Source organism: Rhamphochromis longiceps, linkage group LG6 (genome assembly GCF_057381845.1).
Source record: "Rhamphochromis longiceps isolate RC_006_pf linkage group LG6, R_longiceps_female_GT1.1, whole genome shotgun sequence".
Lineage (NCBI taxonomy): Eukaryota > Metazoa > Chordata > Actinopteri > Cichliformes > Cichlidae > Rhamphochromis > Rhamphochromis longiceps.
In genome coordinates, this window is record NC_140562.1 from 29,714,531 (window position 1) to 29,740,431 (window position 25,901).

Here is a 25,901-nt window from a genome sequence, read left to right on the forward strand (position 1 = left end):
AGAGTGCAGAATGGGTGAGCGACAACAACTCACTGCTGTAAACATGAAATGTCTCCAAAAAACTGCAAATACATGACAACACAAAGCCAGTAATGATAGACCTCAAAGTCCAAAGAGATGCTCAAATGTGTGCCAGCCCCAACCAAGCAGCCAGAGCCTGAATTTTCAACAGGTCACCGAAGCAGAGATGAACAGGCTCGCGGAATTGAAAATAGTACAGTAAATGTTGCCCTTCTCTTTAATATGAGCACTGTTGACACAGCATTTTGAAGTGCTCTTTGTGTTTGCTTTTATCAGGTCTGCTGGTGGCTCAGTAGAACAACACTAAAAGGATGACCTTGTGTATCCTCGTCTTATTTTCAGAGTATTTGTGCACAAGCATTTGTGCGGATATTTAGCAATACGTAAGGTTTAATGTTAATATTATGAATTGCTAAGCAAACCAACATCACTCAGGTGGTAAATAAGAGTGATGCATAAGTAGAATGATTTACTTTCTGAAGGGGATAAAGTAAAGTAATGTGTAAGCACCTGTAGCGCTTCCCTGAGGGAAGCGCTACAGGTGCATCAGCACAAAAACCCACAGACTCAAAAACAGTTTCTTCCCCAAAGCCATAACTGACCTGAACTCACACATGCACCGATAACACAGCCCCCCCCCCCCAATTTTTTTATTCCCACTTCCTCTATGGACCACCACTGTGCAATACCAATTCTATGTGCAATAACTCAACTGTATATACACAACACTATTTATTACATATTACTTTTTTTTTAAAACGGCTTGCATATTTGTACATTATATGTATATATATATCTCTTTTTCTCTATGTTAATACTGTCCATATGTATATAGCGCTGCAGAACTGTACCCCCCCCCCCCCCCAGCATGTTTACACTGAGTAGGAGATGCTCTGTATCTCATCGTACAACTGTATAGTGACAATAAAGGCATTTTATTCTATTCTATTCTATTCTATTCTATTCTATTCTATTCTAATGATAGTGTGCCAAGAGTAGAGTGACAAGTTGCTGGTTTACTGTGTATTATATATATTCTATAAGAAATGAATCCACATAATCATAGTGTCAAGAGGGCAGAGAAAGTCTGTGGCTATCACATATGTTATCACAAAAAAGGGTCTAAATAAATTTGCTTGTTATCTTCTCTGAATGTGAAAATTAGCAGTTGGTTTTATGCCACAAAGCGTGTTCCTTTCACTGCTCTGTCAGTCTGTTTCAAGAGATGTGAAATTAATCTTTCAAAGACTATAAAGGATAAAACACTAAAGCCTCGAAACATTGAATGCCAGTTCAACGACAGGAAATAAGACAATGGCTTCTGTTCACATATTTTAAAAAAAAATTCAAATATGACGAAACTAAATATTTCATGCATTTTTTAAGTCTTGGTGGACACTGAGGTTTGAAAGGCTTACTGTCATGCAAACACAACTATATGCTTGTAAATCTTTGAAATAAGAACGTACAGCCGTACTGTACTGTACAGTAAATATCATAGCACAGCCAGGAATTGGCATCCCTGTTTATGAATCACATAGATTTGTTATTTCTAGCCTGCTGCTTCAGAATCTGGAACAATGTTGCCAGCAGAAATGATTATGAAAAAAAGGGATTGCACTGTTATGCAATAAAACCCAATTTGATTTAGATACTAAAATCTGTCAGGATAAATTTAGCCATGGGATTAAATCAGATTTGTAAATTGCAAAAGATTCAAGAGCTTGACCTCTTTCCATCTGAACTAGTAAACTGAAATCACTTATCAGACCATGTAATTAAGACTTAATGCTTACACCTCTGCACTTCAAAGGGAGAAAAAGCAAGAAATCAAAGAGACTAATATGGGACTCGTGACAGAAAATGAGGAAAATCTCCTTCCCCTAAAAGCCCTTTAACTGGAAAGGGGGAAATGAAATGTGACAATAATGGTGCATTATGGGTAGGGAAACTAGAGGTGAAAATAGAGTGGGCATCACTAATGTCTCCTGGGGCCAAACTGTGAGTTCGCACATAACTGCTGCATGTCTACCGTCGGCCTGTGTGGAGCAGCCAGATGGCAGAAAAGTCAACTGCTAAAGTCAAACATGTTTACAGGAGGTGAGAATGTGTGGATGGAGGCTGGTGACGAGATGACAGCGTCCTGCTGCAAGAAGACAAATGTCACAGGGCTCAGGATGAACTGGAGGCATGCTGCTGCTTTTTGCTAACAGCAGGTCTGCAGTGTTTTTAAATGAATATACACTCTATACTATAACTGAGTCATAATGAGCACGGGTGAGGCTGGGTACGCCTACATTTAAGAGATAATTTTCTATATTTAAGTATGGTTTTGCACATTTGAAACTTCATTTATATAAATTAGTTATGTTGTTTTTAATTTTTTTGAGTCATGTGTATTAGTTGCACCTGATGTAAATGTTCTGCAATAAAATCTACTTTGGAAAAGTCTAATTCCTTTGCTTCCAAGGAGCCAGACTTTATTGTAATTTTTTTAATGTGCTCTTAGTTCTCCAGGCTTTCTAACTGAATGCTTTTTCCCCACTAATTTTCAGTCCAGGCTGTAGTTTTTATGTCATTTATCACTGACCCATGAATCATTCAAGCATGAAAAAGCCCCCTAACTGGAAGGATGAAGTAGTATTGGATCTCCAAATAACAGAAAACTTAGCAGCCTGTTGCAAAAACACAGCATTTGTTCCCAATTATTTAAACGAATCTACAAAAAATGCCAAACATAACACAGTTTGACAGGCATATAATAGTATTTTTGCACTAACAAGGTGATTCCCAAATAGCTATTAGCTGCAAACTTGGCAAATCTCAGCACATTGTGCAGTGTGTCCTTGGCAGGCCTAAAAAGCTATCTGCAGCAGATAAACAGCATCTGGAAGTCATGTCCTTAAGAAATAGGAAAAGAAATCCAGCAAAGACCTGACACAGGACCTGAAATATTTATCTCTACTGTTGACTGAAGCCTCATCAGAAATGGTTTTAGTGGAAGGGTGGGCATCCCTTGTTAAGGAAGGGAAGCAGGGAGAAAAGGCTGAGGTATGGCAAATTACTCAAGAAAAAAAATCAGCAGTCACAGATCTTTTAAAGCTGAAAATTGTCGTCATCAACATATCCATATATACAGAAGACGGCAGAAGTGAGTGTCTATCTGTAAAACACAGTGGAGGCTCTGTCATAGTTTCTGGCTGCTTCTCAGGCAGTGGTGTTGGAGACGTTAAAAACTGATGAATTATGAATGCAGAAAAGTACAAGCAGATCTTGATCCATCATGCAATATCACCTGAAAAGCATCTGACTGTCAACAGCTTCATTTGTTAGCATGACAATGATCCAAAACACACAATGAAACACTATCAATCATGGATTGGCCTTCCCAGAGCCCAGACCTCAACATTACTGAAGCAGTGTGATCTTGACAGAGAACAGAACAGCAGCCAACATCCAAAGAAGAGCTTTGAATCACCTCCAAGAAACGTGGAGAATTATTCCTGAAGACTATTTAAAGAAATAAGAAGAAAGCTTTCCCAATAGAGTTAAGGCTGTGTTGGAGAAAAAAGACATCAAATATTTAATTTCAAGCTTGTTAAAACGATAAAAAATCTGTTTTTGTCTTATATAAAATATGCATCTAAGCACCTGTTTCACTAACTTGCTACATACATTTTCTATTTTCCTAGCTTCATATAAATAAATGAGGGGTAGTGCAAGAGTTTTACATCACAATGTATGCTTTTAAAGGGAAAGTTTAACCCATAATCAAATTTACTTACATTTGTCCTCTGACTGCCTCCCTCAGCTGACTGGTAATATTGGCTTCTTTTAACTGGCGGATGCAGACAGATAACTGTTTCTAAATGAAACATATCACGGTACAATTATCATTTAGTTCTATTATATTAAAGAGAAAGCAAACATTTTTGCAGCAGATACCTGCAAAACCAGACAACCCACACCAAAGCAGTCTGTGTGAATGAACATCACAACAGGGCAGAAGAAAAATATGTAAATTTAGTTAATAAGGAAATTATTATCTTGATTCTTTGTTGTGCTGTTCCTTTAATCTTTCATTGAATTGTTAAATACATTAGGTCCTCAATAATACCTCCTTTAACCTCGACCACAGTTATATACATAATATAACTGAATGAACATATTTTAATAATGTCACCAAAAACAAATGATTATGATCTCTGGCACACATTAGCCTGTGAAGGTGTTTCTCATAAAGTGGCTGCAAAATGTTTAACCTTCTTCTTATTATATGTTACTAAACAGCTAAATGTTCTGTTTTTTTTAATGTGCCAACATTAATCAGCCACAATTAAAAACACATCCACACAAATTAACCTCTAAACCAAAAGCTGGCATCTTCAGCTGAAACGCTTTTTATATTTGCATGGCTTCAGTTGACTTCAGAGTTACAACACACATCACAGAGCCTCACTGAAAACATTTCACCTAAATTAGAGTGAGACGAGGCAGCAACACCTCTCCTGTTTTCCTGATGAGCCACATGATTACTCGCTCACGTGATCGGAGCCACTAAATATTTTACAGCGGCTGAGATCTCGATCTGTGCGTCTCTATGAGATTCAGCAGATTTCCAGATAAAAAAAAGCAAAGGTGTTGGGCGCATGCAGCCTCTGGGACAGAAACAGCTCAAGTAGAGCACCAATACGATGCATCGCAGGGACACTGCCCCTTAAAAACATATTTGTTAAATAGATGAGTGTGATTATATGAGATAACAAAGTAAAAAAAAAAAAAAAACTCACTAAAGGAAATCATAATCAGCATGGATAACAAGCAAATAAATGGCCTTGACTGCCGCCTGGTGTCACTGGGTTGTATTACAACACACTGAGCAAGAGGACTACAAGATGGATTAGATGGAAAACCTTGGTCAAGCCAGAGGGATAGAGCCTTTAAGAGAGCACTGGGAGAAGCAGCAGAGGGTTAGGGTTAGTGGAAGTGGAAGAAGATAAACAGACAGATAAAAGAGTTAATGAGACATTAGTACATCACAGAGTGCGGCCGGGCAAAGCCGCTGGGAAATAAAACTAGGAGTGGAAGCGGGGAGGAGGGGAAAACAGGGGAGAGGAGGTGCAAGAGAGTAAATGAGGATATATGAGAGAGTGAAAGAGGGTGAAATGGAGAGTGAGGTAAAATACAAAAAGGGAACAAGGGAAATGAAGAGGATCAAAGCAGGCGTTCAGTTTTTTGTGGCGAGGTGGGGGGGGGGGGGGGGGGGGGCACCCACATGTCCTCCACTCTTTTCCCTGTCTCTCTCTCTCTCTCTCTCTCTTTTCTCCCAGTGCTTTTGTTTCTCTTATGGGTTTATTTATCTTAAAATCGCCCCCCCCCCTTCCCCGTCATCTGTCAAAAACATCTTTCCTCAATAATTTTCAAACCCACGCTTTCTGTGTCTCCCCTTCTCGCTGCATTTCCTTTTATGTCTCTCAATCATCCTCACTGTCAAAACATCTTTGTCTCTCTGTGTCCACAGTCTCTCACTGGCTCCCTCACCCCCGTCTCTCTCTTTCTCTCCCCATAGCAAACAAATGCATTTAGAGCTTCCTCGTGCCAGTGGACTACATATCCATGAATAGTGCGTTTAAATGTTCACTGCTACACACCAAAGAACAATCACATAATTGTATGAAATCCCCAGTCCTCAAGCACACATGCCCCCGCATCTTACAAACAGGGAGGAATAAAAGGAAGAGGCTCACTCGCACAAACACGCTGCCAGAATAAAAGCCTACAGTGCAGTTAAAGGTTTTTATGCCAACGCTATCTTGCTTATGAATATACACATGTATTTGCTTTTTTTTTTTTTTTTAAATAAACAGTTATTTGACATGCATCCCCCTTTTCTATTGTTACTTCAGCCTTTAAAAAAACAGCACTTTTGCAGAATAATTTAAATCTAACTTGATTTTAACGTGTTCTGGAAAAAGTGTGTACAATTTAGAATTTAAGCCGAATCTATTTAGAGCTACATGGATAACCAGCACTGAGAGCCAACCTCTATATCTGACTCCTGTAATTACATGTAACATGAATAGAAGGAAGAGTTTGTAAAGACTATATCTTAGATACAGATTTTATTGAAAGTCTCATTCCAGCATCTTGTTGTTCTATTTCTAAAACAGTTAGCTCTGATGCCGCTGGCCAGATATTCAGCTACTCTACTGATTACCTGCAGATGACAGGGACCTACAGTATATTGTGATATCCATACAGTACAGGATCTCTATCACCCCCCCCCCCCACATCCCTTTCTTCCTCCCTCCCTAAAGGGATAAAAGGTGGGAAGCAGCGCAGCTAACAAGTGTTTCAAACATCCACCCAGAATATTGAGAAATCCCAGAGCAGCAGACAGGCGGGCAGGTGCTATTCATGGAGTCAGAGAGATAATGAGGAGAGAACTAGGGAGAGAATGATGTGCCAATGAACTGTTACAGTGTCTTCATGGGAGTATGTGTGTGTCTTGAGGAGGGAGGGGACATAAAAAAAAAATTAATCTGTGCAGGCACTTTTTCATCACCCAAAAATTACCAGGAAACTATGACGCTCTAGTGTAAAGGTAATGTGCTCAGAGATGTTATGAAACTGAATTAATTTTTTTCTTATCTTTCCTTTGTGGCATGAGGAAATGTTGATTGTGAATAAATGGATCATAACAAAGTTAAAAAGAAGTTAATGGCAATCATTAGCACTATTACAAAACGACTTACGGGGATGTACAGTACTTTAGCAATAACGTTTAATCTACCGGAGCGTTTTAATTTAAGTAAAGCTGGACTGAAAGCACATATGAAAAGGAACACTAATGGAAAAGGTAATGGGGACCCTCTATGCTCTTTTTAATTTCTGTCATATATAAACTGACAGCAATAGATGAGATGGCCATCTCAAGCACACAGCTCTGACTCGTAAACCAACCAATCAGAAGAAAACTGGGTTATTCTACAGTCATAAGGAAAACTGTGGTTGGACCAAAAGAATTGTGACTTGTGATCTGGCGATATTGTTACCTTTGAAATGCGGTCTTCAAAGCAGCTTTGGTGATGACAGCGATAACACAGAGACAGTCTGATGTCAGTTTACAATTAAATGGGTCAAGGTGGCAATTACTTGCTATCTGTTTTTAAAATACAGTGAATAACTATGAGAAATGGTTGAAAATTGCAAATTTGTTGCTGTCTGTTCCAAATCTGTTTCCGTCTACATACACAAAGAGATTCAGACAGAACCTCATATAGCTGAAAACTTCAGAAATTCCTCCACAAATAGTTTAACTGCAAAATGACATAGGCGAACGACATGGTTTGACATAGGAGCAAAACCAGTGGGCAACAAATTGAGTCAGGTCCCCTTTTACGCAGATGCCTGTCACAGATGATTTGCACTCAGTGGTGCAGACTGGATTAGGTCAGTTGCAAAGGCTGGGCAATCTGTCTGCATTTATAAATTAGAAGGCAATTATTTGCCAACCTTTGCCAATCTAAGAGGGACTGATCAACCAATCGTTGATGGAGACCTTAAAAGACGAGAAGCTAAAGTGGCTTGTTTCAGGCAAGACTTCAGTACAGGTTAAACAGGGATTGTTTTGAACTGGGAATCATGCAAAGCTGCTGCAATAGAGCCTAGTCATGTTTATTACTTTGTATCTGAGAAAATATTGTGTTTCTTCTTCCTAGCACAAATGAACCAAAAAGAAATATTTAGAAAAAAGCAAACGATATATCAAGCACGTTGCCTGAAGGTAGAAGATGTACTGAGATGATATCATACCCAGCAGGGACTGTGGATGAAGTGAGCGCATGTAAGGAGAAGGCTTTGGTGGAGGCAAGTGTTGGTCTGATGTATTAGCAACACTGTTTATTATTAAAGCAAACTAGGCTAGGCTAGAGAACTTGTTTTTAAAACCTGAAACGATAAAAAGATGCTAGATTTGTGTCTGTCCTGAATAACATAACATATTAAGAAGCAAACTGATGCCGGGGCTGAATCCAACAAGATGGACAAAACAAAACAGAAGTTTGCTCTGTCTTTGTCAGGATCAGTACTGCCCCCAGAAATTATGGTGATATTTATGCTCTGTGTTTCTAAAAGGGATGAAACCATGTATTTGGAATGTGTTCAGTGTCTCTATTTTTCTGAATACTGAAAATATCAGAAGGAGCAAGTCTTTTTGAGACCAGAGATCTAAATTATGATTAGGCGAGCACTCCACTGTTTTAGCACTGCATTGTAACACTGTCAGAGATGGACAAAGGATCAAAACAGATGCAGCAGATTCAGAGATTTAAATTTTTCATTCTTGTCGCACTCAAACAACAACCGGCTCAGTGACATCACTTCAGACAAGTCATTTCACGCAGCTCCCTCTGAGACACAAAAAGGCTTTGCACAACTTTTTTACATATGCACGAACACTCCCCAATGCATGTAAACAAACCGAAGCGTAAAAACAGCAGTGCTTAACCAACCAAGAGCCTAAATATTAAAACTTTTGTCTTGCTTTGGATGCTAGAAGTGAAAACTGTTTCGCTAGAAAGGAAAAGCAAAGACATCTGTGAATGTTTTGAACTTTCAGTATCAAGAAAATTTGTGACTTGCAAGATATCCTCAGTATGTTTTAGGATTGAGGATGTAAATTATTACAGTTGCATATAAATGCACCTATTTATTAAAACTTCAGAGTTTTAATAAATAGCCTCACTGACCTCTTTAAATTTGACTTTGGATTTGGCAAGATTGTTGTTGCCTAATGGGCGGTGGTTTAATGAGAATGGTCCAAAAAAGAGAAATCAGTTCTCTGGGCACAGATGCTTTGATTATGCCAGAGGAGAATTAGCAGACTCCTTTGAGTTGACAAGAACGCAACGGTAACTTGTTACAAACTCGGCGTCCAGAAGAGAATCAACACAGAATGTCAAACCTCGAAGAAGATGGGCTACAGCAGTGCACCCCAGGGCAGCTGTTGCTACAATGTAGCTTGCCATCACCAGTGTGTGAATGTGTGTGTGAATGGGTGAATGACTGAATGTAGTGTAAAGCACTTCAGGGTCCTTAGGGACTAAGTAAAGCGCTACACAAATACAGGCCATTTTCCATTTACAGCAGCGGAAGACCACACCGCATGTCACTCCTATGAGCTAAGAACAGAAAGCTGATGCTACAATTCACATGAGGTCACCAAAATTGGAAAATAGAAGGCTGGAAAAATGTTGCCCTGTCCAGACCAAATTTCTGATGGAACAATTAAATCGTTGGGTCAGAATTTGATGTAAACCACATTAAAACATGTCTTGTATCAGTGGTTCAGGATGGTGATGGTGTAATTGTGCGGGAGAATTCTTTTCTTGCCACACCAACTGAGCATTGTTTAAACCAGGGGTGCCCAATCCCGGTCCTCGAGAGCTACCGTCCTGCAGCTTTTAGATGCATCCCTACTCCAACACAGCTGAATCAAATGGTTTGATTACCTCTTCAGCATGCCATCGTGTTTGGCAAAGGCCTGATAACAAGCCATTCATTTGATTCAGCTGTGTTGGAGTAGGGATGCATCTAAAAGCTGCAGGATAGTAGCTCTCGAGGACTGGGATTGGGCAGCCCTGGTTTAAACACCACACCCGACCTGAGTATTGATGCCCACCATGTCCAACACATCAAACTATGTCCATCTAGTGATGGACTGAGCTTCTCAAACTGGTTTCTTGAACACAACAATAATTTCCCTGGACTCAAAAGACCTCCACAGTCACCAGATCTCAATCAAACAGAAGACCTTGGGATGTGGTAGAACAGGAGATCATCGTGGGTGTGCAGCCAACTATGATGTTGCCATGTGGACATGGACCAAAATCTCTGAGGACTGTTTTCAGCACCTTGTTGAATCTATTCCATGAAGAATTAAGGCAAATTTGAAAGCAATAGAGTTTCAATTGGCTATTAGCAAGATGTATATAAATAGATGGCCTTTGAATGTATTACTGACCTTCCAAAAGTTGATTCTGTTCATCTGGACGTAGCGTTTTGTGGGAGAAACGTTTCGTCACTCATCCAAGTGACTTCTTCAGTCTCAACTGACTGCAGGTTTCCCCAATCTTATAAACAGTACATTGCATAATGACTGAAATCAGCCAAGTGAAGGAACAATGGGCTGGGAGGTCAGTTCCTTAATCCTAATTATGCAAATCTCATGACCATTGATCAACAACCACTGATCAAAGCCCACTGATCAATGGCCACGAGTATTACTGTATTATGAATATTACTGACTATTAAAAAATTACTAAGCAAACACGTACTGGTGTATGTACAGAAAAGCTCAGCTATGAGAGCTGCAAGCTGACATGAACTAACACCTCAGAATATCGTCAGACAGCATAAGCTGCAGACCTGAAATATTATGTGGTCTGATGCTGAGCAGTCTGTTTATTTTACAGAAGTTGCTATGCCACAGGAGGACGCAGCCAACGAGGCGTGAGGAAGGAGCGAAGAGGAGGAAGCTTAGCGAGCCCGAGCTGGCCGAAAAGTAAAGCTGGAAAGCCCGCGCGCACGCTTCACAAGCTGTGTGCCATGAATTAATAACCACAGCACATTAACAGTTGACAGTAATAATTATCATATTTTACTATTGTTGCAGCTGATACAACACTACTATTTGACGGCTGCAGTGAGAACAGTCAATTTATAGTCACTCCTACTTCGATACTATGTAACTCGACTTCAGTACAGATTTTCACAGTAGGCCCGCCTGGCCTAGATCACACCAAAGAACAGCCCTCCTCCCACCCACCAGTGTCTAAAGCAAGTCAGGAGCCAGTCGTATCAAAATGACTTTTTAAAGAGGATCCTTTGAAGCCGTGCCTCTGTTAGGCCCCAGACCAGCCTCTTGTGTGGCTTCACAGCTGCAGAAGCAGCATGAAGCAAAAACAAAAGAGAGCAGCAAGGACGGAGAGATAGAGCGGCGAAGGAGGACGACTAATCTGCTGTCCATTATGTTGTTTTCATCACATGCAGTTTAAAGGAAAATGGTGTAAACGCTTTCTTGTTTTAACAGGAAAGTGATAGGGCCAGTTCTCACATTTTAATCAAGCAGAGGGAGAGAGAGAGGCAAAAAACAATCACTAAAGGGGGGGCGACACAAGCACGATCACAGGGGAAGAGAAATACAGACAAGCGCGGTGAGATGTGGTAGACAGGCCTTTATAAAAAAAAAGGAGTGACGAACTGACAGAGACTGACTGAGTAAGAGGAAAAGGGCCATCGCCATAAATAAAATTATAAGTAAGGAATAAAAGAGATAGAGCGGCAGACAGTGATAGATAGACAGTTAGATTGTGCGGGAAATGAGAGAGGGAATCGGCAACACGATCACAAGAGCGGAAGGGAAATAAGACTGGGCGTTTGGATTGAAAAGAAATGGGTAATGAGATGCTAATGTAACAACAAAGGAGAGTGTGCCCTCCGGGGGGAGCTATGCTACAGCAAGCTGCTTTAGTCTGAATGCAGCAGAGGGGGGAATTTAATTTTAAAACGCTCTTTATTAAACTACTGTAATGCACGCAGATTCATTCAGGTGCACATACAGTCATTAAAGTCAGACCAAATCTCCATCTCCAAATCCATCTCTAAGCTGAAAAAAAGAGGGGTCCTCAGAAATGGGGTAATAAGGTGGCAAAAATGGGAAGAAGCGCTCACACCCTGGTACGTAATGCCATCCTGTCTCCATTCTGATATGAGGTAAGGTTGGGGACAAGGTCTACCGAGGACAAAATCTATCCTGAGGAGGAGCAAATGAACAAAGCCAAGAGGAGCGGCACAAAGAAATACCAAGAAACGATGGACACTCACGGGAAAACACGGACAGAGTGTTGGTGAAAAATGAGGAGAATAGAGACTTTGTGATAGCAGACTGGCTTTTGAGTGGGAGGAGGAGACGAAGCTTTACAATCAAAGGGGAATAATGGAGAAATCTATGGTACAAACAACGTACGGTAATTACTCAAGGGACCGAGTGCTGAATAGGAGTGATGCAGAGAGGTAAAGAATGACTGGGCAGTACTCAGGAGACCATCAAAGAGAATATAGAAGGAGGTGAAGAGCACCTGTGACAGATTCAAGCCTAGAGATATTACAAACGCACTATGAACAATTTTTTTAAAAAGGTGGAAAATCATTATAACATGTCCTCAAGAGGATCCCGAGAATGAACGAATGCTAAATCGCAATGAATGAAAAATAAAAGCAAGCTTAAGGCCGCGTGTAAACCTGGAGGGATCGTGAGATATTTGAGCTATAAAGAGATGGAGAGGTAACTGAGGTGTGTGCGTGGAAACAGTGCAGGCTCCGTGTGTTGGCTGAGGCACAAAGAGCAGATAAAAAAAAAGTTATAGTCACATCTCAAGAGGTTGTTGTGTTTTTGAACATATAGAGAGATGAAACACAAGGCTGAGGAAAATCCCTTTGGAGTTTCAGGTGAAGAGGTTGGGTCGTGTAGAAAAGAAAGAGTCAGCTTAATTTTTTTTAAAACTGCAAATCCACAGCACTGAAATAGACTTGCGACCTGTCTAAGGTATACCCCACCTCTCAACCGATGGCAGCTGGCTAACTGGAAGAAAAAGGATGGATGGATACCACAAAGAGACCAGCTTTTCACAATATCAGTGATAGTCAGTTTAAGTTTGTCTCAGTTGGTAAATCAGAAAAATGGCCATATACATCATCAGCTCTTTGCTTGACTGAACAGCCAAGCAGTCTCCAAAAAAAATACAAATAAAAATACGTTCCCATATAACTAGATTGCTTTCTCAGTGATGTTTCAAGAGAAACCAATTTTCTCTCCGGCAAAACACCTTATAATTTAAAAGATCAATAAAGACTGCATGAGGGGGCGGATAAGCAGAATGGTGGCAACATAATCCGTGAGACTAGGGTTCATTTAAAGGCACTGTCATTATTTCACCTACTTTAGTGTCTGTTTTAATTTGCTGTTTACTTTCATTTTCACTCGCCCTTTGATTACGTTTAGGCACAAAAAGCTGTAAGTAAGTACCCATCAGTTGGATCAGACATTAAACAGCTTTTGCTTTTGCTCCAGGCGCTACCCCTTGCCAAATCCAAATTGAGTATTTCCAGTAGTGAGAGCACATCTGACACAGCGAAGCGCCTACTGTGTGATGCATATGAGAGAGGGAACCTGTGGACAATGTCTGGGCCTGATTTTCCCAACACTGTCCCGATTTCGTGTTAGCTTCCTGAAAAGGGGAGACACTATGAAAGCAAGAACACAAAGATCAAAGATATGTTGGTGACACACACGCACACAAAAAAATGCTTTCCTCAATTTAAAAATGTACATTACTTGTTTAGGAATATCATTTTAGGGTACAGGGCCCTACTGGAGGCACTATTGTCAATTGCAAAACCTCTATTTCTAGTCAGCTCTCTATGGCACTACTTGACTAAACAGCTTTCATCAACATTAAACATTAACATTTGATCTCATGTAAGAGTAAGAAATTATATTTCTAGGCTGAATTTAAATGCAAAGACCCTTATTTTAATGCTAAAAAGTGCTAATTTTGCATATTTTGCTATTTCTGCTGTAACTCTGAGGATCCTCAGGCTTGGAGCATGTTAACAGTAGCACAGGCTAATTGGGTTTCCGTTCTTAATCAGGCCAATTAATTAGGAAATGCAGCTTGATCCATGAGAGCTTCACCGGGTCATTTAGGGATTACAGGGAAAGAAGAAGAGTTGTGGGAAGAGCAGGAACATATGAGGGAAAAGGTCTTTGTGACAGATCCCTTCACCCTTGTGCTGAATGTTATCACTAAACGGACTCATGGACGAGGGGGTAATTACCCATTTGTGACAGTTAATCAAAATCAATCACTTCCTTCGAGAGTCACTGAATTGAAAAGTGGTTCAGCCAATTCATGCATTTTTTCCCCAAGGGACACATTTTGCTCTTCATCCACCATGAGAAACACAGGAAGAGATTGCAGAAAGCGATGCAGGAGTGAGGGAATAGAAAGCGAAGAGAACATCCACCAGCAGACGGCTGTAAAATGTGCTTTTATGTCTCCATCCGTTTGCTCTGTGTGACTCCAACTTACAGAGGTTTCTAAAATTTCCAACAAGACCTAAATACACAGCTGAATTTAAAGCATTTTTTTTTTATTTCTGCTGTGCTTGCTACACAGCACATCATTTTGTTCCACAGCACAAAACACATTAAACCTTTAGATTGCAGTAGATTTCTTTCAGTTATAGCTTCCAAATGATGTTCGGGCCAAATCAAGCTGAAATGTCCTGTTGTGAGTTAAGCCTGATGAGCACAGCAGGGACCAAAGCGCTGAAATGTTGAAGAAAATGTGCCTTAACAGTCACACTCACCTCCACAAGGAGGAAGCAGGGCACGATGTAGGTGCTGGTTTTCTGAAAGCCTCTGTCTGCAGGAAGGTTCCTCATTGTCCTCTCCTGTGCTGACAGGCGACTGTCCATCATCTGTTGGGGAAAAGAAAAAGTCTCTGTAAAGCTTCAGTCTACTGGATTTATAGTGTTGAACTAATCCTTATACTGAGCCTTTGTGTCTACTCGCTTCACCCACTGTCTGAAAGAAGCTGCTTTAGCTCCTCACCTCACTGCTTTCCACTGACTGGCTGCCCCCTGCAAACAAATAGGTTTGAACAGCAGGTAGATGAGGGTCCAGTGCTTTATAGCCAGGACTGTGGCTCTGACCACTGTGGCAATATTGCCTCTCACTGTCATCATACAGAACCAAGAGTAGAGAAAATGATCTGAAACTGAGTGTTTAGAGCAGTTTGAAGCCTGAATGTTTGGCTTACACTGACTATTTGTATACACACTGACCTCACGTTGTCTCACGTGTATTGAGGAGATTTTGGACAGAATCAGAGTCAATATTAAGCTTTGGCAGAGGTTAATAATTGATTTGAAATGTTGTATTTGCAAAAAAGAAACCCATCAAAGAGACTGACACTTCAGTTTGGTCACTTTCTTCAACTTTGTACCTAATATGAGTCACTAAATAGTTCTGGGCGATAAAAAGTGGTAGTTAATATAGTGCCAATCATAGAGTGGACTGTGTGTGAGTGGAAAAGCCTGTATAGCGGATTCTTGTGCAGTTTTTTGTGTATCACTACATCCTGTGATGGTTTCAAATATATTTGTTTTAAAATATGATAGAGAAAACCTCTGCAAGGCCTTACTCATAGAGAAAGAGGTCAGCATGCTAGAAAAATCGTTTTTATGCTGTTTTTGTTCGGAGAATGCTGAACAATCAGACTGCAATAAACTTTACAATGAAGCAATGTTCAAACACAGCAAAATACATTTAAAAAGCACTGCATGCTGCTGAAGTTCAGTTCAGATCTAGTGTTGTGCAAACCTTTTGAGCTACCTCTCATTTCTCCTTACTTTGCCTCTAATAACAATAGTTCTCGTGCATTTTATAACTTTGCCACTGACCCTTTTTTGCTAAGCTACATACACTCACCTATGAATCATTCAAGCTTAAAAAAGGCACCTAACTCAGAGGGTGAACCTGTGTTGTGTCTACAGACAACTTTGCAAAGAAACAAATGTGCATTTTACTGTTTGACACTTTAATTTGTTTCTTTAATTGAGTCTATAAAAATACCTGGGATAACACAGCCATAAACAGTATTTTTGCACCAACAAGGTGATTTTGAAATAGCTATTAGCTGAAAACCTGGCATATCTTGAGAAAAGGTCTTAGTGGTGAGATGGCTGTCAAGAAGCCATTCTTAAGAAAGTGAAACAAGGAGAATGGATGAGGGATGCCAAATAAACACAAACTGGATTGAAAATCAGTGGCATCCTATGAAGTGATGGATCCAAATTTTTGTTTTAAATCACTGTTGTATGGAGGAGGTTAGGAGAACGATACAGCAGTGACTGTCTATAGCCATCTGCAAAACATGGTGGAGACTGTTAAGGTTTGGGGCTGCATTTAAGCCAGTGGTGTTTGTCTTTAAGTACTCCTAATTTAAGTACTGTCAGATTGTGATCTACCATGAAATACCATCTGAAAAGTGCCCGATTGACATCATCTTTCATCACATCAATGATAGCGAACACATACTGGATAGAAAACCAAACACTGGACCACTATCAGTCATAGACTGGCCTCCCCAGAGCCCGGACCTCAACATTATTGAATCAGTGTGGGATCGCCTTGACAGAGAGCAGAACAAAAGGCAGCCAGCATCCAAAGAAGAGCTTTGAATCTCCTTAAAGAAGCCTCAAGAACTTTCTTCTTATTTCTTTAAATAGTCTCAGGGAAAGCTTGTTTAAGACAGTTCAGGCTGTTTTCATATTAAATATTGACTTTCAAGCTCATTAGAATTGTAGAAACTCTGTTTTGTACCATTTACTGTATTTCATTTATATTTCTACATTTGAATAAATGCACCATTTTCCATTTTCCTGGCAAAATATAAAGAAATGACAAGCGACACAAGACTTTTATACAGTGGTGTATTTGCATGATCAATTTATGCTGCTTTATAGTTCTATGAGATAGGATGTTTAGTTGTTTTTAAATTTCTTTCATTTACTAGTATGATGATTAAACTGTTATCTCACAGCGAGAAAGGTCAAATCCAGTCTGGAGCTTTTCTGTGTGGGGTTTCTGTGTTCGCCCCATGTCTCTGTGGGTTATCTCTGGCTACTGCCACGGTCTAAAGACATGCATGTGGTTAGGTTAACAGGTGTTTCTAACTTGGCCATGGATGTAAATGTGAGTGGGAATGGTTATCTGTCTCTATGTGTTAGCCTTGTGATAGACTGGTGATCCTGTGTCTCACCCTGGGATAGGCTCCCAGGTTGTTGCCCCCATGCAACCCTGAATTGGATAAACAGATAAAAATGGATAGGTGGACACTTACTTGCCTAAAAGTGAGTATTTATTTTGTAGAATATATAACTAAGAAATTAAGATATAAAATTGTTGATTAACTCTGTGGTATATAAAGTAGATTGAACCTACCTTTACAAAGTCAATATCAAAGTGTTTTTTACACACATCTTCTTCTGCAGCAGTCTGAGTCTTCACTGCTTACAGTCAAGGCTGAAAATGCCTCTGCACCATGCATGAATTGAGACCCTGGGTGCAGAAGGATATTTGGACTGTGATAAGAGTATGACGTTTTCTTGAAGACATACAAGAAAGTGTATTCTAATTTATCTTATTTAATTATGATATTTATTTGAGAAAATATACATCACATGCAAATATATAAGCTGCCCTGTCTCGTAAAGATAATAAATCATTAATCAACTCCAGAAATCACTTTGTTGTCGATCCCAGCCCCGCCTCTTCTAAAATTTTCATGCAGTTTTGAATAATCTTGATTACAAACTGGCAAACAACCACCAATCATCTCCTTGGCAGACTAGTAATTTTTCATTTGACCTAAAACACAACCCCCCTGACATTTCCCATGGTGAGTTTTTAGGGGGGATTTTTTCAAAGTATATTCTTCTTCATTTAATAATGAAAAAAATGGACCTGAGAACTCCTAAATATAATTGAGGAAAGGTTTTCTCACAACTCATCTTGTTAGAGCACCGCTTCTCCTAGCATAAGAGAAAGCTTCACTCGCTATCACTTCATCAGCTCGGTGATGTGTTTCTTTAAAGATATGGTAACGCTTTTCTGGGACTAAATCTTCACGGTGAACAATAGAGGCACCAAGTGTTGTACTACTTAAGATCATTAACTATAATGAGGACACTTTTTGCCTGATGCTCACAATGTGCCATCCATCCATTAATAAATTGGCCCCATTGAAACAGCTGATAACCCCTGTGCTTCATATTTTCATAGATAATCATGTCGGAGCACAAAGAGAGAAACCATTTATTATCTATCATCAGTACGAATACAAAAAGATTATTCCAAAGCAAACACACAACCACAGTTGTATACATCCACACCAGCTCACTCACCAAATTGTCGGGATGCCTGTAAAGACACTCTGCATGGCACATCAAAAATGCACACAGGTACACACACGCACACAAACCAGTATGGGTAGGCAATCAAAAGAATTGGAGGGGAAATGAGGTTGAAAGGAGGAGAAGTAGAGTGGAAACAGAGGAGCGATGATCAAAAACAAAAGCCTGACAGTAAGAGATAAGAGCGAGACAAAGTTCTGATGCAGACGTTCGGAAACTCTTCAGAAATCAAGCAGGTGGGGTGAAAGCCAGCAGACTCAGCAATGGGAAATTATAGTGACTGAGGGATAACAGGTACACGCTGAAGAAAAACAGATCCAGTCCCCAAACTGAGAAGAGGTGGTAAGGGGGGGGGGGATGATGATAAAAGTCAGAGTAAGAAGAGTAGCTTATGAGTTGCTCAGGGGTTTGTGACATGCAAATGACTGCGCTCATGCTAAATAATGACAGCTACTACTCTTTTAAGTTTAGGAGAGCCTCAAAAGGCTTTCCAATATATCCTCTGATTAACACAGTAAATGCATTTTTCAAGAACTGTGAAATCCTGATATTATCAATCATAAAGCAAAAGGCTTCAGCAATCTTCAATATAATTTTACTCACTCGCAAACCAATTGGTTTTCCTCTCAGATATCGAGCTTAGCCCCCTCCCCGATCTCCCTGACAACAATTATCTTGCTGACTTTATGGCTTAGTGAGAGTCTCTGCTGCCTTGTCAGCCCTTTCCCCAATCAATGGTCATTATGGGTGAGAGGAGAAGGAAGGCACTTCACAAGTTTGGAGTGTGTCCATGCATTCGTTGTGCACTTGACCCCCTATCAGTCACATCCTAAAATGATAGAAGCCAGATTAAAAATAAAATAAGAGTAAAAACAAGGTAAATGATTCATTCCTGTTTACACAAACACTAAAAATACACCATCTTGTTATTCGTGACGGCGATTCAAAGTGCACATTTGCATGACGAACAGGAGCACGGCAGTTAAACGCTGTCATAGTATGCATAGTAGAGATACAATATATGCATTAATAAAGAAAGAATTAAAGATGTAATACTCTGACAACCCGGAATTCATTTAGATCTTCTCTCATCTTTAACAGCTTTTTTTCCCCTAGCAGATAATTTAAGCTCATACATATATGCTATCAAAGCTTTTTCTGACTTCTGAGGCAGCAACAAGATAAGATTTAAAGAACTTATTTTTTTTATATAATCATCTTATGCTGTGAAAGGAGTGAAAAAATTATATTTTTGTCACTTTAAACATGGAAGATTTCTAAATTAAAAATCCCAATTTGGGCAAAAATCACCCTCAGGTGACATTGTGCACAAACTTAAAGAATCAGTGGTTCCTCTGCAGTTATCAAACATCATGTCCCGCTATTTATAGACCTGAATGAGGCTTGTTAATGACCAAAAATTCTTATAATATTCAAGAATTTCCTTCAGACATGTACGCTTAATGAAGAAACGGACACAAGTATTCATGCTGTGGTTCATATAAATGTATTTGATTCTTTAATTTCAAGGCCACCTGTCTGCTTCATTAATTAAACACTAAGGTTCTGCTTCAGAGCATGAAAGACAAGATTGTTTAGGTTATGGCAGGAGATCAAAAGACTGTGTATTGTATATGCATACATTCCCACACAGGGGGCTGCATGCTGTAAATACTGTATTTGGGTCTTCTTTTATGTTCCCATCTTCCAAAGCAGTGAGAAGCAATCAGGCATAAGACAGCTGTGTCTGATTGTCTTTTGTGTTGCTGTCCATGTTGCTCACAATGATTTTTTTCACCCTTAAGCCTTGCATTGGTAGCACAGCACAAAAAGAGTTAGTCACTATCTCACACATGCACAGGTGCATTCACACATTCACTGATATTCATGCAAATGTGTGCACGCATACAACTGACCAGTATTTCAATATTCATAGCATGTCAGTTTGGATGTCAGTCCAACAAGTGGTGTCACACAGCTGCGTGCGAGTCTGTGTGTGTGTGTGTGTGTGAGAGAGAGAGAGAGAGAGAGAGAGAGAGAAGGAGAGGAGAAGAGAGATAAGAGGAGAGAGAAGGAGAGAGAGGGGAGAGAGACATCCTACAGAGAATTCCTGCTGTGCTGCTCCTCAGGTTCAACAATGTGGGTCACACTGATGCACATCTGCACTCACACTTTTTCCTTTTCGCTCTCTCTTGCACACACACACACACACTCACGCAAATTTAGGAACAAAATGTTTCCCAAAAGAGCCAGAAGAAAAAAACACAGCAGTAACTGGTTTGAAAAAGTCTCACCTTCTATGTCTTTTTGTTGGAAGCAGTGCTGCTGCAAAGTAACGGCTGCCACCTCACAGTTTCTGTCTCTAGGAGGTTGTGCTCCTGCAGCGGACTTCCATTCTGAGGTTTTGTTGTGGTCTCAGCTCCGCTTCTTTCTCTTTTCCCCTTCTCGTCTCTTTCAAAGCAAAAACGCCCCTCACTTCCGCCGCTCCGCCACTGAGAAGCCCTCGGCGGTGAGTGTGAATAGAGAGAGATAGAGAGCTTGCCCGCTGCCAGGCACTCTGCCTCCAGCCAGCCAAGTCTATATCTGTCTGCACTCTGCCGCTAGGTCACTAAGCTAAATATGATGATCTTCAACAGCACTTCAAGGCTAATTAGTCAAGTGAAGGGATCCACGGGCTTGGTGAGGGAGCCTGCTCAGTTGCCGGTGGATATGAGGAGAGGGAGAGAAAGAAAGCGAGAGAGAAAATGTGTGTGTGCATCTGTATGCGTGTGTGGAAGAGGAAGAGGAGGAGGAGGAGAAGCAAAGAGGAGAAGAAGAAAAAACAGAGTTGGAAGAGGGAACAAGAGAATGAGAAGGCAGGAGTGGAGACTGAGAGTAGAAAGCAGCCAGAATGTGTATGAGAGAGAGAGAGAGAGAGAGAGAGCATTAGATAAAGAGAGAAGGAGGGACTGTATGTGTGTCAAGCAACACAGTGGCTAAAATGGTAGATGCTGTGCACTTTAGTACCCTAGGAAACCACTTTGACACAGGAAGACATCATGTACTCTGTGAGAGCGAGTGTACCGTTGTGTGTTGTGTAATTATGGTAAAGTGGAAAGCCAAAGCAATGGAGAAAAAAAATAAACTAATGGTATGGTGCCATTTCGTATGTGTGCGTGTGTGTGTGCTTTTGTATCTAAATTCAACGGTGGGTTCAGGTGAGCTGCAGGGACTTGGCTTTGGACAGTCAGAAGTAGGTTAATGATGCATCGTCAAGCGGAAAAGTGGGATGCATCCCCCACACGCTTCAATGTAGGTCACGGGCCTTCAGGTGAAAGTTCACGGGCAGCTTTCTGGGCTATTGTATGTACGTAAGAGCACACTGCATAATTTTTAATAAATTCTGCCTCCCTCAGGGCTAAAACGAAACCTTGTGCATTTCTGTGGCCGCGCATGCATATACATGTTGATGTGCTGGTAACCTTTGGTAAATATTTAGACATGCTGCAGAGGCTGAACTGTTGGACCACTGTGAAATAACCAGGCAGCACTGTTGCACAGGTCTGTACTTCTTTGTCTCATATAGGCATCGCAATTACATTCATCAATGGGTGGATGTAGCCTGCACAGATTATATTGTGAGCTTATACTTTACTTCTTTATGCTGTAGTGTCTTGTCTTGGCTGGCTGTTCACACTGACAGAGGACGTGGCGTCCACTGAAGATGCATTCGGACTACTGGCACATCATACAGCTGCGGCTTCACATTGACTGCAAAGAAAAAAATGACAAAGACAAGAAAAAAATTTGTTGTTGCATTCACAGACACACAGAGTTCTGAAACAGAAGGAACTCCGATAATTCATATTTCAATCATACATACTAGCACAAACACACACATGCACATACAAAACCAAACAACAAAAAAAACACCTAAAATCATAACCTTTTCTAAATGCACTGTAACAAAATTTGTGTTCTAAGTTTCGTTTTGTTGTTGACAGAATTTGCTGATTTTGTTGTGGCTATGTGGGCTTCCTCTGGGGCTCCAACCCACTCTAACTTGGATAAGAAACAAAACAAAACAGTGATAGATATATTTAAGTGTTTTTAGTCCTTGTCAGGGACACACACACACACACACACACACACACACACACACACACACACACACACACACACACACACACACACACACACACAACAACAACAACAACAACAACAACAACAAAAACATAATCTCAGAGAGATTGAGAGAGCTTTTGATCTGAAATTACCAATCCATTTTTCAAACCTCTTCCTTTTAAATTTCCACCCACTACTTCCAAAACCACACCCTTAGATGACAAGCTGAAACCAACCTTGTTTACGATATCTGCATCCCTCTTAAATATATAAAAGCGAGGCAATAATAGCAAATTGCATCTTGAGACTATAGCATTATGATGAATGAAATCTAAAGAGAATAAAAGAATAAGTAAAGGTGTTTGGCATCCCTATTGCTAACACAGTTTTTTGAATACATCTCCGTCGTTAACAGGAAGCCACCCACCTTTCTAATGCACTCAAACGAATCATTCACAGCTGGAGAGGGACAACGGACCACATGTGGTAAAGTGTGTTTCTTTTTTTCTGAAAATCAGAGATAATATCACGTGGTGTCACAGATGTCATGGTTCCCATGGTAACTTAATACATTCATTGAATGGTATATCAAGGAAAGGAATGTGAATACGCAGAAACGTGTATGCTATTACAGCACAAACGCAATGTAGATTCAACAAGTGCCACTTAATAATGACCTTGCCTTAATGACACCACTTGTAAAACACACACAGGAAAAAAAAAAACACTTTAGCAACTAGCCTAACTCACTGCTCTCGGAAGCAACAAAAAAGTGTTGGGCATGAAAATAAATAAATAAAAGAAAATCATATCAATAACTGCACAGCTAATAAATCTGAATAAAAAAAAATAAGGATAAGTGGATTTTTTTTCCACAGATACAAATTTCCTGTCACCACAGCACCTGCTTCCTGCGAGGACATCATAAGAACTGCAGTATTTTTTTGTGACTACATTAATATCTGTCTTTTATAATCTCCCAAAGGAGAGCTACTTTCATCCATCCCATCACTTTAGCCCAAACACTGCAGGTGTACATTTTTCTGTAATATCTCTTCTATGACAGCTGATGCTTTTAGATATGCCCGTCTGGTCTGATACCACGATGTATGTCTGACAAAATAACTTAGATTGCATCACGCTTTCTAAGAACAGAAAAAGCACGAAAAGTTGACAAAGTCAAGGGCAAAACAAGCAAGGTAAGACACTGCAGAGCTCTTTAAATAGACCAAGCACACAGAGGTGGGCGTGTGTAGCCTGCAAACACTGAGACACACAAGTGCAGTGGACATGCACACAAACAGAAACACATGCAGTACACTTATCATCTTTACAGTCATTTTGAACACACTCCTTATAGCCCCATCTATAGGAACTACAGCTTTGTGTTTACAATAGACTTCACAAATCTTTATTAAGTTTGCAGCTAATGTTTTATTAGAGAGTGGCAGAATCTAAATCTTCACAGGTCATAGGTTTGCACTAGAAAGGACTTTTCAGGCATGTAAGTAAGAAGTAATGTAAAAACAGTCATGTGATGCTGATAGCCTAATCAGCATTTACATCACAAGTGGATCACATGACTGTTTGAATACAGGTGATGGTGAATAAAGGTGAAGCTTAACATTACTTAAATGCTTGACAACACACACATAAACACACACACAATTGTTTGCAAGCACCAGATGAAGTCCAAAGATTTACTCCTTCACTGTCACATCTTATGTCAGCACTGTTTTCAGCCCCAGGTTATACCTTTGTGCTGACAAGCGTCTGCCCTGTTAATGTTTGCCTTAACAACTGTGCTCACACTGGTTTGTTAGAAGACACAAGGTGTTTTCACCAATGAACCGCAACCCCAATGTTTTCTAGATACAGAGCATCTGATGACCAGGGTACATGTAAAAACAAAGTTTCCTACTCAGTCAAATGGAAACTAGCCAGCCTTTAGTTGTTTGTGTGATGCTGGATTGCCAAAAATGTATGAATGAAGTGTATTATTTCGTGCTGTTTGCTACAACTGTGGAAAGTACCTGTTTACCTGATTATGTGTGAGAACACCTACACGGCAAACAACCTGGCTGAACCTCACTGAGATAATTCTGTCTCTTAAAAACCACAAAACCCTGTCAGTAAACCGCCCATTAGAAACCAGTGTTCCCACTTCCTCTTTACATTTGTATTGTGTTTACATAAGCACGCAGACAAGAACAGCGCTTTTTTCAAACTATGCCATTAAAACAGATGCAGGCAAACAAAGAGCCGTGCTGGTACTTCTACACGTGAACACAAAGGTACAAAAAGCCTGTGCATGCAGTATTGTTAAAGAAACGCTGCTACCCTGCCAAATGCCTCCCCTACAAACACAGACAAAGGACTAGTTGCTGTATTGTTATCTATATGATTTTAGCCTGCGTGCTCCCTCTCTCTCTCTCTGGTGTGGTGTGAAGACTGTATCTTGGGGAATTAGAAGTAGGACGAGTCAGTGGATGCACTCATTTCATATAATATCACTGTAGGGGATCACAGCCAAGGACATTCTTACTTCAAATTGCCATGGTAGGGACTTTCAGATATAAAGAATTAATCAGATTTTAAGCAAAATGGGATTATAAAGAAGAGACAGCACAGGTCAGCTAAGCTGTGATTCATGAGGCTAAAATACATCTCTAAAGAACTTGTTACACTTGGACATCAGGGGTTCATACCCTACATTTGGGAAAATTAAAAAAGCAATTAATGGTGGGAAAATGAGGATGAAGTATATGTAGTATAAATGAAATATGACTAAGCTGTAATGATACGTAAAAATAGCTTGGCCTAGTTTTATTTCATGGGTCTATAGAGTAGCTGAATAGCGCCTTTGGTCTGTCCTTTCTGTCACTCATAAAATTATTTTATCACTGATATAAAGTGCCCTGAGACTTTTTCACACGTGAACCATAGATAATGTCATGTGAATCAGGTCAAGACACTGTCTGAAGCTGTCCTTCCTCACATGTGACAAAGAGCCGGAGCTAGATTGCGTCAGCTAATGGGAATACATCGTTGAGTTGCAATGAGCAATGGGAGTACAGGAGGCCAGACAACTACTCAGTAGCTGTAAATTTACTGGACTAAAGGCACTATCGGCCCAACTTTGCACAACTGGACTCACATGTATTTTGTACTAGGGAACTGGCAGGTTAAAGACTGATTAATGGGCAGTCTCCCTGAGTCAGACATTAGTATTTTCCCGTGCACTTCCTCTTAATAATGTCTAGAAAAATCTGCTGCAGGGCACATGTGAAAACAACTTTAGTAAGGATTTTGGGCCCAGTGCCTACCAGCTCACCAAAAGTGCACCTTGAAATAGATTCTGTCCAAATTAACACACAGATCTGGTGACTGTGAAGATGATAGTGCATTAGATTTTTGGAGGTTAAACGAAATTAGTCTTAATGGAGCTTTTAGGATGATGACCTTGGCTTTCTTGTGGTGCCTGGTGTTTTGGCTCCTTGGTAGACACAAGGACAGCCTAGCTGCTTGCCGACAGTGCAGAGACATACTGAGCTTCTTTATCTGGAAAGCTGATATATAAGAAGGGGTATGTGACACTGTCTGAGATTAGGACTTCAGAATGGTATAACCGTGCCTGCTTTTCACCCTTTTTCCTTGATATGAGGCAATATATCATAACACAAGCATATATATTCTCTACTATTCATCTGCATCTCAACATTGATTTTTCTGCA

The 25,901-nt window shown here is 40.2% G+C and overlaps 1 protein-coding gene across 1 annotated transcript in view; it reads right to left on the reverse strand.

The window, feature by feature from the left end:
• The window catches only part of LOC146668257 (phospholipid phosphatase-related protein type 5-like), a 61,121-nt gene extending 46,527 nt beyond the window's left edge, over positions 1 to 14,594 (reverse strand). Inside the window, exon 1 of the mRNA XM_085410151.1 lies at positions 14,455 to 14,594. Coding sequence (XP_085266277.1) covers positions 14,455 to 14,565 — 111 coding nt within the window. The 5' untranslated portion in view covers positions 14,566 to 14,594. The remainder of the gene's footprint in view (positions 1 to 14,454) is intronic.
• Between the last annotated feature and the right edge of the window lie 11,307 nt (positions 14,595 to 25,901).